The following is a 13,589-nucleotide window of genomic DNA, read 5'->3' as shown; positions in this document are numbered from 1 at the left end:
TGTCAACATGGTAGAAGCCCCTTTTACGCTGTGAGTAAAAAATGAAGGAGGACTTATAGATAGAGTAGCATCATGAATACTTGAGTAAGCATGACTGATATGGCATTTCAGATATTTCTTTATAGCAATGCAAGAATGGACTAACACAATGATATATATGGGTGGAAGCAATTTGAATTCCACAAATCAAATACAGATATGCATAATTTCTCATAATAATAAGATAAAAAGTAATTTAAAAAGAGCAATTCATTTAATTTATTTAGTGCTTCAGAGTTCCCTTGACACATACAAAAATAAATATCTAAATAAAATGTCACATTCTCTTCAGGGCCATTGCCGGCAGTAGTTTTATCAAACATCTTTGTCAATGATCTAGAATTGGCTGTATTCTTGAGATATCTAGTTCCATAGGAAGTAGCGAATTACCTGCAGGAAGATGTGAGAAGTAGGACTGCTCAAATGCAAGTCAAGGCAAACAAGGGACAGGTAAAACATTAGTGGAAATTAAATGGCATAATAGGCTCTGGTTATCAGGATAGAATCTAGGAATTCCTAAAGCCTACAACTCAGAAGACATTACCCAATGTGGCACTGAAATGAATCACCAAAATCTTGGATATTATCAGGGACCATATTAGAAATAGAAAATACTATTTACTCTTTCACTCTCTGAATGCCTCTATACAAGTAAGGTAGTCATGTTAAGAAAAGTAGAATGAAGCTAGAGAATGTTACAAGATGGATAACTAAAATGACCAAAAAGGTGAAGGACTACCAAGTATGAACAGACTTAACCATGCATCTCTACCTGGAAAGATGAAATCTGAAAATAGATATGATACAAGTCCATAATTTTGGCTGATTAGAACTTTTTTTTAAATTATATAACTAAAGGAGCAAATGTCAATTTAATTGAACTCCAGGAGAAAGCAAAAGCTGGAAAAATAAACCAATTAAGGAAAGATTCAGAGAAATTCACAAACAACTGATTCGTATGAAACTGTTGGGAAATTTAAGATTTTGTGAGATACTACCTTAAGTTTTGAACATTAGCATCACGAAAGGGAGTTAATTCCTTCCACAAAACCTTTCTTGATGCCCTTCAGGGACCTAACACTAGTAGGAGGTATGAGAGGTATGACTCAGCATAGTAATTCTTATGCATAAATAGAGTAAATGTTTGGGAAAACACATACCATTTGGAGTATCCTTGCCACATGTTTGCAAGGATGGTCCATATCTGCCCACTGGGATTCTGGCAAAAGTAAAACCCATATAGGTACTATTTTCACAAAAATTAGCTGTAATAAAGAGAAAAAGTTCTTTATTATAAATTGTACTTTAAAAAAATTGAAACCAGATAAAAGTCAAAGGTCAGAACCTATGCAGTGAAATTTGAAAGGCAATAGAAGGCTTATAGAACCCACTGGCCTGTGAGGAACTTCTATACTTTGCTATCTGGTTAAGTCATTGCCATTAGAATAACTAGTATGTTAGATAACAGGTTCCAGTTAAAATGTGCACAATATAAACCTGGGTAGAGAGGGAATGTGAGCTAGGATACTGTAACAGATTAGTTGGAATCTTCAGAACTAAAAATATAGAGCCTATAGTGGTCAACGGTACCATGAGGATGTGGGCAAAGCAAAAAGGCAAATTCATGGGGTCTGTGGGATATATTGACTGGTAGGAGTATAGGAAATGATAGCAGTGGATATCTAGGGCTCTGAACCCTAAGCAGACAGCATGAAGTGTACGGTGTTGGGAAGCACACCTCAAATTTAAAAATGGCCTTGAACTTTGATTCTGAGACACAATTGATTGAAATCAAACCACTAACTTAATAACAACTCTTCAAGGTAAAGGAAGAAAAGATAAAAATTTAATATAAGTGTATACTCAGGAAGATGCATATTGATTTCAGAAAAGTTAAATATATTAGAGTAGTGATATTTGAAATTGTGTATTATGGCATATTACCAATTGAAAGGACCTGAGAGAATCATGTCATTCATTGCCCTGGATTAGTCATTGCAGCCAGGAAACATGACTGTGAGTTTGCAAAAAAACTTAGTAGTCAGGAAACAGATAAGGTGCATTGAATATACTGATAAATTGGCCAAGAAGAAAACTCAGCTTTTACTATTGAGCTGATAAACACATCCTAAAGCCATCATCATTATGTCCATTGTTTCTGTAACCATTAACTGAAGCTTCTAGAAGCTTTATTGCTATTCTTATTAACACAAGAGTGACGTAAACCTTACACTTTAGCATTATCCCAAGTAATTTACCAATTGTACATCTCAGTCCTTTCCACTCTTCTGTACAAATACATCTGCCATTTTCCCAGGTTCCACCATTCCTGCAGAACTCTGTAGGGGTGCTTGATGAGGAAGTAGATTTTCCTAAAGAAACAATAAATAACAGAATAGTCATGAACTGGCTGATTCATTTCTCCTTTCATGCCTGTGTCCACTTAATTTCTACACGTAAAACCACTGCTTTGAGTATCATTGCTGAGAAATATTCTTTGTAATATCATCATTAATAAAATATACACTGAGAATCTACACTAGATGTACAATGCTTACTAGATGCTATGGATACCAGAAAGACGTAGTTGAAAGACATAATACTTTGACCAAGGAGATTAGAATCCCCTGAGAAATCAGAAATTATATAGATGGTAAGTAGATAGATAGATAGATAGATAGATAGATAGATAGATACAACATGGAGGCTTATAAGTACAGTAAAAACACATAGGAGAGAGGTTGATGACAGAGGTAACCTAGCCAAGAAGACCCGGGAAGAGATAGTATGTGGACTGGATTTTAAAATTACATCTTGAAAAACCAGATGAAAATGGGTGACCCGAGTAGGCAGGATACAAAGTGCAAAAATCACAAAAACATGGAAAGTTCTGATGTGTCTAAGGAACAGAGAAGAATTTAACATCAGCATTGGTTCTATGTGGAACAACATCAGGACATAGATTCAATTGGAAGGGACTTTATAAACCAAACCAAGAAGATTTAATCTTGAAGGAACCTTAGAGGGGCCATAAAACAAAGGAGTAACATAAGGAATTATTTTTAGGAGGATAAGTGAAGGAGTATGGGAAATGACTGAGGCTAAGGGGCAAGGAAAACCAGTTAAATGAGAACTAGAACTCAAGCAGTGACTCTAAGAAAGTTAGGTGTCACTAGATTCAGGAAGCATACCTGAGAAAGAATTGTTAGGATCTAATGACTAGTTATTTTGAGTTGGGGATAGCAGAGTTTCTAAATTGTAAAACAGAATGAAAGGTGAACAAATTAACTAAGTGGAAGAATACAGGGTTGTGTGCAGTGGCTCACACCTCTAATCCCAACACTTTGGGAGGCTGAGGTGGGCGGATCACTTGAGGTCAGGAGTTCGAGACCAGCCTGAGCAATATGGTGAAACCGCATCTCTACTAAAAATACAATTAACCTGGTGTGGTGGTGCCTGCCTGTAGTCCCAGTTACTCGGGAGGCTGAGGCACGAGAATCACTTGAACCTGGGAGGTGGAGGTTGCAGTGAGTTGAGATCACACCACTGCATCCAGCCTGGGTGACACAGTAATCTCAAAAAAAAAAACAAAAAAAAACAAGTGGCAGAGTTCTAGTTTCAATAATGATGGAATAGATTGTACCATATTAACCCTCTCATAGACAACAATGGTAATATATGCACAAACGTTTTTTTAAAAAAAACTACTTGAAGGCATTGGACAGCAATGAAAAACAGGCAGAAACTGAAAGGTATTCGAAGTCTCTATAGTATTTCCACTAAGGGCACTACCCAGTCTCTATGGCAGAAGTGGCTGAAACTTGATCAGAAAGCCAGTCTTAATGGGTTAAGGTATGACAGGAAACTCTTTGGGGCTGCAAGAACAACTGGAAATTGAAGGTAGATATCCCAGAATAGAAGGAGCCATATAGAAAAGAAACTCAAAGTTTGTGTAGAAATTACTCTCAAATCCAGGGAGAAAAAAGATTTAAAAAAATAAACAGAGCTTCAAGAATCTGTGAGACAATATCAACATATTGTCTAAGATATAAACAATTGGAGTCCTAGAAAGGGAAAAGAGAAGGAATAGGGAAGATAAAATATCAGAAGAAATCATGTCAAAATTTCCCAAATTTTATTAAGAATTTCAGCTTATAGATCCAAGAGGCTCAGAAGAATCACAAGAAAAACAAATGCAAGAAAAACCATGCATAGACACTTCACAGTCAGTCAAACTGCTGAAACTCAAAGATAAGGAGAAAATCCTGAAAGTATCCAACTGCCAGCCCAGATAGTTTTACTCGTAAATTAGAAAAGAAATAATACCAATCTCATACAAACTCTTTTAGAAAATAAAGAAACGAAGAAACTTCCCAAATCATTTCATAATGCCAGGATAACCCTTATACCAAAATCTGACAAAGACATTACAAGAAAATAAAGTTACAGGCCAATAAATCACGTTTACACAGATGCCAAAAAAATCCTTTAAAAATAGCAGGAAGTCAAATCTCTCAACATATAAAACTAATAATACATCATGACCAAGTGAGATTTATCCCAGGGATGCAAGGTTAGGTTGGCAATCAATAGAAAATCAATTAATTTAATTAATCATATGATAGAATAAAGGAGATAAACTTCACGATCATCTCAATAAATGCAGGAGACAAAAAGCATCTGACTTTTTTTAAACTCTCAGCAAACGAGAAATAAAACAGAACTTCTTCAAACTGATAAAATCACCTGTGAAGAACCTACTACAAATATCATACTTAAGAGTGTAATATTGAATACTGTCTCTCCTAAGACCGACAAAAACACAGTTCAATATAATTGCTATAACCACTTCGATTCAACGTGGTGCTGAAGATGCTAGCAGTGCAATACTCAGGAAAAAGAAACGAAAGTGTAAAATTAAGAAGGAATTGCAGATGATATCATCAAATATATAAAATGCTAAGATACCTCCAAAAAGTTACTATAATTAATAAGTGAATTTAGCAAGACTGCATGACATAAAATAAAGACATTTTCACATATTAGCAACAAACAATTGAAATATAAAAGCATAAATCATTTTCATTTAAAATAGCATCAAAAATTATAAAATTCTTGGAAATAAATCTAACAAAATTTACTTAACAAGATCTCATTGTTCAGATAATTTTTTTTTTTTTTTGACGGAGTCTTGCTCTGTTGCCTAGGCTGGAGTGCAGTGGCACAATCTCGGCTCACTGCAACCTCTGCCTCCCGGGTTCAAGCGATTCTTCTACCTCAGCCTCCCGAGTAGCTGGGACTACGGGCACATGCCACCATGCCCAGCTAATTTTTGTATTTGTAGTAGAGATGGGGTTTCACCATATTAACTAGGCTGGTCTCGAACTCCTGACCTCATGATCCGCCCACCTTGGCCTCCCAAAGTGCTGGGATTACAGGCATGAGCCACCATGCCTGACCCTGTTCAAATAAATTTTAAAAGATCTAAATAAATGGAGATATATACCTTGTATGGATGGAAGATTCAAAGTTGCTAAGGTGTCTATTCTCCCCAAATTGATACAGTCAAAATCCACAAATGAAAGTTTTTTTATAGAAATTAACAAGCAGATTTAAAATATTTATGGAAATGCAAAACACTTAGAAAAGCCAAAAAGAAGAACAACTCTATGCAAATAAACTAGAAAATCTAGAAGAAATGGATAAATTCCTGGACACATACACCCTCACAAGACTAAAACAAGAAGCCAAATCCCTGAATAGGTCAATAACGAGTTCTGAAATTGAGGCAGTAATTACTAGCCTACCAACCAAAAAAAGCCCAGGACCACACGGATTCACAGAGCTACATTCTACCAGAGATACCAAGAGGAGCTGGTACCGTTCCTTGTGAAACTATTCCAAACAATTGAAAAAGAGGGACTCCTCCCTAGCTCATTTTATGAAGCCAGCATCATCCTGATAACAAAACCTGGCAGAGACACAAACACACAAAAGAAAACTTCAGGCTGATATCCCTGATGCACATCGATGCAAAAACCGAATCCAGCAGCATATCAAAAAGCTTATCCACCACGATCAAGTCGGCTTCATCCCTAGGATGCAATGCTGGTTCAACATATGCAAATCAATAGATGTAATCCATCACATAAACAGAACCAATGACAAAAACCACATGATCACCTCAATAGATGCAGAAAAGGACTTCAATAAAAATTCAACATCCCTTCATGTTAAAAACTGTCAATAAACTAGGTATTGATGGAACATATCTCAAAATAATAAGAGCTGTTTATGATAAAATCACAGCCAATATCGTACTGAATGGGCAAAAATGGGCAGCATTTCCTTTGAAAACTGGCACAAGACAAGGATGCCCCCTCTCACCAACCCTATTCAACATAGTATTGGAAGTTCTGGCCAGGGCAATCAGGCAAGAGAAAGAAATAAAGGATATTCAAATAGGAAATCAAATTGTCTCTGTTTGCAAACAACATGATTCTATATTTAGAAAACCGCATCGTCTCAGCCCCAAAACTCCTTAAACTGATAAGCAATTTCAGCAAAGTCTCAGGATACAAAATCAGTGTGCAAAAATCACAAGCACACCTATACACCAACAATAGACAAGCAGGGAGCCAAATTATGAGTGAACTCCCATCACAATTTCTACAAAGGGAATAAAATACCTAGGAATACAGCTAACAAGAGATGTGAAGAACCTCTTCCAGGAGAACTACAAACCACTGCTCAAGGAAATAAGAGAGGACACAAACAAATGGATAAACATTCCATCTTCACGGATAGGAAGAATCAATATCGTGAAAATGGCCATACTGCCAAGAGCAATTCATAGATTCAATTCTATTCGCATCAAACTACCATTGACATTCTTCACAGAATTAGAAAAAACTACTTTAAATCTTATATGGAACCAAAAAAGAGCCTGTATAGCCAAGACAATCCTAAGCAAAAAGAACAAAGCTGGAGGCATCATGCTACCTGACTTCAAACTATACTACAAGGCTACAATAACCAAAACAGCATGGTACTGGTGCCAAAACAGATATATAAACCAATGGAACAGAAGAGAGACCTCAGAAATAACACCACACATATACAACCATCTGATCTTCAACAACCTGGACAAAAACAAGCAATAGGGAAAGGATTCCCTATTTAATAAATAGTGCTGGGAAAGCTGGCTAGCCACATGCAGAAAACTGAAACTGGACCCCTTCCTGACTCCTTATACAAAAATTAACTCAAGATGGATTAAAGACTTTAATGTAAAACTCAAAACCATAAAAACCCTAGAAGAAAACCTAGGCAATACCATTCAGGACATAGGCATGTGCAAAGACTTCATGATGAAAACACCAAAAGCAATTGCAACAAAAGCCAAAATTGGCAAATGGGATCTAATTAAACTAAAGAGCTTCTGCACAGCAAAATAAACTGTTATCAGAATGAACAGGCAACCTACAGAATGGGAGAAATTTTTTGCAATCTCTTCATTGCAAAGGTCTAATATACAGAATCTACAAGGAACTTAAATTTACAAGAAAAAAAACAAACAATCCTATCAAAAAGTGGGCAGAGGATATGAACAGACACTTCTCAAAAGAAGACATTTATGCAGCCAACAAACATATGAAAACAAGCTCAACTTCACACTGATCATTACAGAAATGCAAATCAAAACTGCAAAGAGATATCATTTCACACCAGTCAGAATGGTGATTATTAAAGAGTTACGAAACAATATATGCTGGCAAGGCTGTGGAGAAATGGGAATGCTTTTACACTGTTGGTGGGAGTGTAAATTAGTTCAACCATTCTGGAAGAAAGTGTGGCAATTCCTCAAGGATCTAGTACCAGAAATACCATTTGACCCACTAATCCAGTTAGTGGGTATATACTCATCATTCCACTATAGAGACACATGAACCCATATGTTTATTGCAGCACTATTTACAATAGCAAAGACATGGAACCAACCCAAATGTCCATCAATGATAGACTGGATAAAGAAAATTTGGTACATATACACCATGGAATACTATGCAGCCATAAAAAGGAATGAGATACTGTCCATTGCAGGGACATGGATGAAGCTGGAAGCCATCATTCTCAGCAAACTAACACAGGAACAGAAAACCAAACACTGTATGTTCTCACTTATAAGTGGAAGTTGAACAATGAGAACACATGAACACAGGAAGGGGAACAACACACACCGGGGCCTGTTGGGGAGTAGGGGCAAGGGGAGGGAGAGCATTAAGACAAATAGCTAATGCATGTGGGGCTTAAAACCTACATGATAAGTTGATAGGTGCAGCAAACCACCAGCGCACACGTATACCTATGTAACAAACCTACAAGGTCTGCACTTGTATCCTGCAACTTAAAGTAAAATAAAATTTTTTTAAAAAATTGGAAAAAAGAACAGATTTAGAAGGCTCACATTACTGAGGGTATGACTTACAATAAAGCCATAGCAATCAAGACAGGATGGAATCAGCATAAAGGTAGACAAATACATCAATGAAGTAGAACAAAAGGTTAGAAATAGATAAAACATATATGGTCCATTATCTTTCTAAAGATGTACCAAGGCAATTTAATTGAGAAGGGAAAGTTTTTTCAACAAATGGTGCTAGACTAACTGAATTAAAAAATCACCCTCAAAACTCAGTCTGAGGTGGACTGTAGTCCTCAAATCAGAAAGCTAAAACTAAAATGCTTCTCAAAGAAAACATAGGAGAATACGTTTGCAACTTTGGGCTAAAGATTGTTTTTTAAAGGACACAAAAGCACTAAGAATAACAGAAAAAAATTGATAATTAGCTTTAGCCAAATTAAAAACTCCTGTCATCAAAGGCACTGTTAAGATAAAAATAGGCCAGACACAGTGGCTCCTGCCTGTAATCCCAGCATTTTGGGAGACCGAGATGATGGATTTTCTGACGTCAGGAGTTTGAGACCAGCCTGGCCAACCTGGTCTCAAAACCCTGTCTCTACCAAAAAAAAACAAAAACAAAAATTTTCCGGGCATGGTGACGCGTGCCCGTAGTCCCAGCTGAGGCAGGAGGATGGCTTGAACCTGGGAGGCAGAAGTTGCAGTGAGCCAAGATCATGCCACTGCACTCCAGCCTGGGCAACAGAGTGAGACTCCATCTCAAAAAAAAGGAAAAAAAAGAAGATAAAAATGGAAGCCACAAACTGGGAGAAAATATTTGCGGTACATATATCTGACAAAGGAATTGTATCCAAAAGTGTAAATTAGAGTTGTAAATCTAATTGTAGATTAGAATTGCAATTTGTAAATTGTGAAGAATACACATTAATAATAAGAACCCAAGCAGCCCGCTTTTTTTAAGTGGGCAAAAGACTGGAACAGACACTTAATAAAAGAAGATATATGGATGGGCAATAAACACGTGAAAAGACTCAACATCTTAGTCATCAGAGAAATACAAATTAAAGCCACAGTTAAATATCATTTCACATCCCACTAGAATAGACAAATAGATTAATAGAATAGAATAGAGACTCCATAAATAGACCCATGCAAATATAGTCAACTGCTCCTCAACAAAGAAGCAAGGGAAATTCAATGGAGAGAGGATAGTCTTTTCAACAAATATTGCGGAAACAACTGGACAACCATAAGCAAAAAAAAAAAAAAAAAAAAAAGAGAGAATATAGAGATAGACTTACATCTTTCACAAAAACTATCTCAAATGAATCATAGATCTAACGTAAAATGCAAAACTATAAAACTCTAGTACAGGGGTCCCCAGCCCCGGGTACCAGTCCATGGCCTATTAGGAACCAGGCCACACAGCAGGAGGTGAGCCATGGGCGAGTGAGTGTTATCTCCTGAGCTTAGCCTCCTGTCAGATCAGCAGCATTAGATTATCATAAGAGCACAAACCGTAACATGAACTATGCATGCAAGAGATGTAGGTTGCACGCTCGTTATGAGAGTCTAATACCCAATGATCTGAAGTGGAACAGTTTCATCTCGAAACCACTGGTGAATGAACATTGGCTTCAACTTTAGGTCACCAGCCGTATTAGCTACTAACAAGAGAGCCTGTCCTTTGAAGTTTGGAGCCAGATGTTTGTTGACTTCTCCTCTCTAGCTGTGAAAGTCCTAGATGGCATCTTCTTTCAATAGAAGGCTGTTTTATACACTGAAAATCTGTTGTTTAGTGTAGTCATCTTCATCAACTATCTTATTTATATATTCTGAAAAACTTGCGGCAGCTTCTACATCAGCACTTGCTGCTTTCCTTTGCACTTTTATGTTATGGAGATGGCTTCTTTCATTAAACTTCATAAACCAATCTCTGCTAGATTCCAACTTTTCCTTTGTAGTTTTCTCAACTCTCTCAGCCTCCATAGAATTGAAACAAGTTAGAGCCTTGTTCTGGATTAGGCTTTAGCTTAAGGGAATGTTACAACTGGTTTGCTCTTCCATCCAGACCACTCAAATTTTCTCCATATCAGCAAAAAGACTCTTTTATTTTCTTACCATTTGTGTGTTCACTGGAGTAGCATTTTTAATTTCCTTGAATAACTTTTCCTTTGCAATCACAATTTGGCTAATTGTTTGGCACAACATACTAGCTTTCTGCTTTCTCAGCTTTCACATGCCTTTCTCACTAAACTTAATCATTTCTAGCTTTTGATTCCAAGTGAGAGACATGCAACTCTTCCTTTCACTCAAATACTTAGAGGCCATTGTAGGATTATTAATTGGCCTAATTTCAGTGATGTTGTGTCTTGGGGAATAGAGAGGCCTGAGAAGAGTATGAGAGTTGAGGGATTTGCCAGTCTGTAGAGCAGTCAGAACACATACAACATTTATTGATTATGTTTGCCATCTTACATGGACGTGGTTCACAGCACCCAAAAACAATTGCAATAGTAACATCAAAGATCATGATCACAGACCACCATAACAGAAATAATAATAATGAAAAAGTTTGACATATTGTGAGAATTACCAAAATGTGACTGACACAGAGACATGAAGCGAGCACATGTTGTTGGAAAAATGGGACCAACAGACCTGCTTGACACAGAGTTGCCACAAAACTTCCAGTTGTAAAAAAAAAACATAATACCTATGATGTGCAATAAAACAAGGTGTGTCTGTATTGCATTTACTTTCTTCTGGATTCAATTTCTTGCTTTTTGATGTATACGATTTAATAATTCTTTCAGCCAGGGTCTGTGAGGGACAGATTCTCCAGTGTTTAGCTGAAAATGCTTTTATTTTTCTCTCACTGTTGATTGTCAGTTTGATAAGGTAGGAATTCTGGGTTGACAACACCTTGAAAATATTATTTTTCTAATTGAATACCCTTTATTTCCTTCTCCTGCCTGATTGCCCTGGCCAGAACTTCCAACACTATGTTGAATAGGAGTGGTGACACAGGGCATCCCTGTCTTGTGCCAGTTTTCAAAGGGAATGCTTCCAGTTTTTGCCCACTCAGTATGATGTTGGCTGTGGGTTTGTCATAGGTAACTCTTATTATTTTGAGATACGTCCCATCGATACCTAATTTATTGAGAGTTTTTAGCATGAAGGGTTGTTGAATTTTGTCAAAGGCCTTTTCTGCATCTATTGAGATAATCATATAGTTTTTGTCATTGGTTCTGTTTATATGCTGGATTACATTTATTGATTTGCGCATGTTGAACCAGCCTTGCATCCCAGGGATGAAGCCCACTTGATCATGGTGGATAAGCTTTTTGATGTGCTGCTGGATTCGGTTTGCCAGTATTTTATTGAGGATTTTTGCATCGATGTTCATCAGGGATATTGGTCTAAAATTCTCTTTTTTTGTTGTGTCTCTGCCAGGCTTTGGTAACAGGATGAGGCTGGCCTCATAAAATGAGTTAGGGAGCATTCCCTCTTTTTCTATTGATTGGAATAGTTTCAGAAGGAATGGTACCAGCTCCTCCTTATACCTCTGGTAGAATTTGGCTGTGAATCCATCTGGTCCTGGACTTTTTTTGGTTGGTAAGCTATTGATTATTGCCTCAATTTCAGAGCCTGTTATTGGTCTATTCAGAGATTCAACTTCTTCCTGGTTTAGTCTTGGGAGAGTGTATGTGTCGAGGAATTTATCCATTTCTTCTAGATTTTCTAGTTTATTTGTGTAGAGGTGTTTATAGTATTCTCTGATGGTAGTTTGTATTTCTGTGGGATCGGTGGTGATATCCCCTTTATCATTTTTTATTGCATCTATTTGGTTCTTCTCTCTTTTCTTCTTTATTAGTCTTGCTAGCGGTCTTTCAATTTTGTTGATCTTTTCAAAAAACCAGCTCCTGGATTCATTGATTTTTTGAAGGGTTTTTTGTGTCTTTATTTCCTTCAGTTCTGCTCTGATCTTAGTTATTTCTCACCTTCTGCTAGCTTTTGAATGTGTTTGCTCTTGCTTCTCTAGTTCTTTTAATTGTGATGTTAGGGTGTCAATTTTAGATCTTTCCTGCTTTCTCTTGTGGGCATTTAGTGCTCTAAATTTCCCTCTACACACTGCTTTGAATGTGTCCCAGAGATTCTGGTATGTTGTGTCTTTGTTCTTGTTGGTTTCAAAGAACATCTTTATTTCTGCCTTCATTTCATTATTTACCCAGTATTCATTCAGGAGCAGGTTGTTCAGTATCCATGTAGTTGAGCAGTTTTGAGTGAGTTTCTTAATCCTGAGTTCTAGTTTGATTGCACTGTGGTCTGAGACACAGTTTGTTATAATTTCTGTTCTTTTACATTTGCTGAGGAGTGCTTTACTATGACATGATTGTATATCTAGAAAACCCCATCGTCTCGGCCCAAAATCTCCTTAGCTGATAGGCAACTTCAGCAAAGTCTCATGATACAAAATCAGTGTGCAAAAATCACAAGCATTCTTATACACCAATAGTATACAAACAGAGAGCCAAATCATGAGTGAACTCCCATTCACATTTGCTTTAAAAAGAATAAAATACCTAGGAATCCAACTTACAAGGGACGTGAAGCACCTCTTCAAGGAGAACTACAAACCACTGCTCAGTGAAATAAAAGAGGATACAAACAAATGGAAGAACATTCCATGCTCATGGGTAGGAAGAATCAATATTGTGAAAATGGCCATACTGCCCAAGGTGATTTATAGATTCAATGCCATCAGCATCAAGCTACCAATGACTTTCTTCACAGAATTGGAAAAAACTACTTTAAAGTTCATACGGAACCAAAAAAAGAGCCCGCATCGCCAAGTCAATCCTAAGCCAAAAGAACAAAGCTGGAGGCATCATGCTACCTGACTTCAAACTATACTACAAGGCCACAGTAACCAAAACACCATGGTACTGGTACCAAAACAGAGATATAGAACAATGGAACAGAAAAGAGCCCTCAGAAATGATGCCACATATCTACAACCATCTGATCTTTGACAAATCTGACAAAAACAAGAAATGGGAAAATGATTCCCTATTTAATAAATGGTGCTGGGAAAACTGGCTAGCCGTATGTAGAAAGCTGAAAC

The 13,589-nt window shown here is 37.1% G+C and overlaps 1 protein-coding gene across 1 annotated transcript in view; it reads right to left on the bottom strand.

The window, feature by feature from the left end:
• ADGRG7 (adhesion G protein-coupled receptor G7) overlaps positions 1–13,589 on the bottom strand; it is an 87,114-nt gene that overhangs the window by 63,536 nt on the left and 9,989 nt on the right. Inside the window, exons 2-3 of the mRNA XM_016941550.2 lie at positions 2,298–2,411; positions 1,200–1,304 (exon numbers count right to left, since the gene is read on the bottom strand). Of these exons, the coding sequence (XP_016797039.2) occupies positions 1,200–1,304; positions 2,298–2,411 (219 nt within the window). The remainder of the gene's footprint in view (positions 1–1,199; positions 1,305–2,297; positions 2,412–13,589) is intronic.

The sequence above is a fragment of the Pan troglodytes genome, chromosome 2 (assembly GCF_028858775.2).
Source record: "Pan troglodytes isolate AG18354 chromosome 2, NHGRI_mPanTro3-v2.0_pri, whole genome shotgun sequence".
Taxonomy (NCBI): Eukaryota; Metazoa; Chordata; class Mammalia; order Primates; family Hominidae; genus Pan; species Pan troglodytes.
This window is presented reverse-complemented; position numbering and strand designations above follow the sequence as displayed.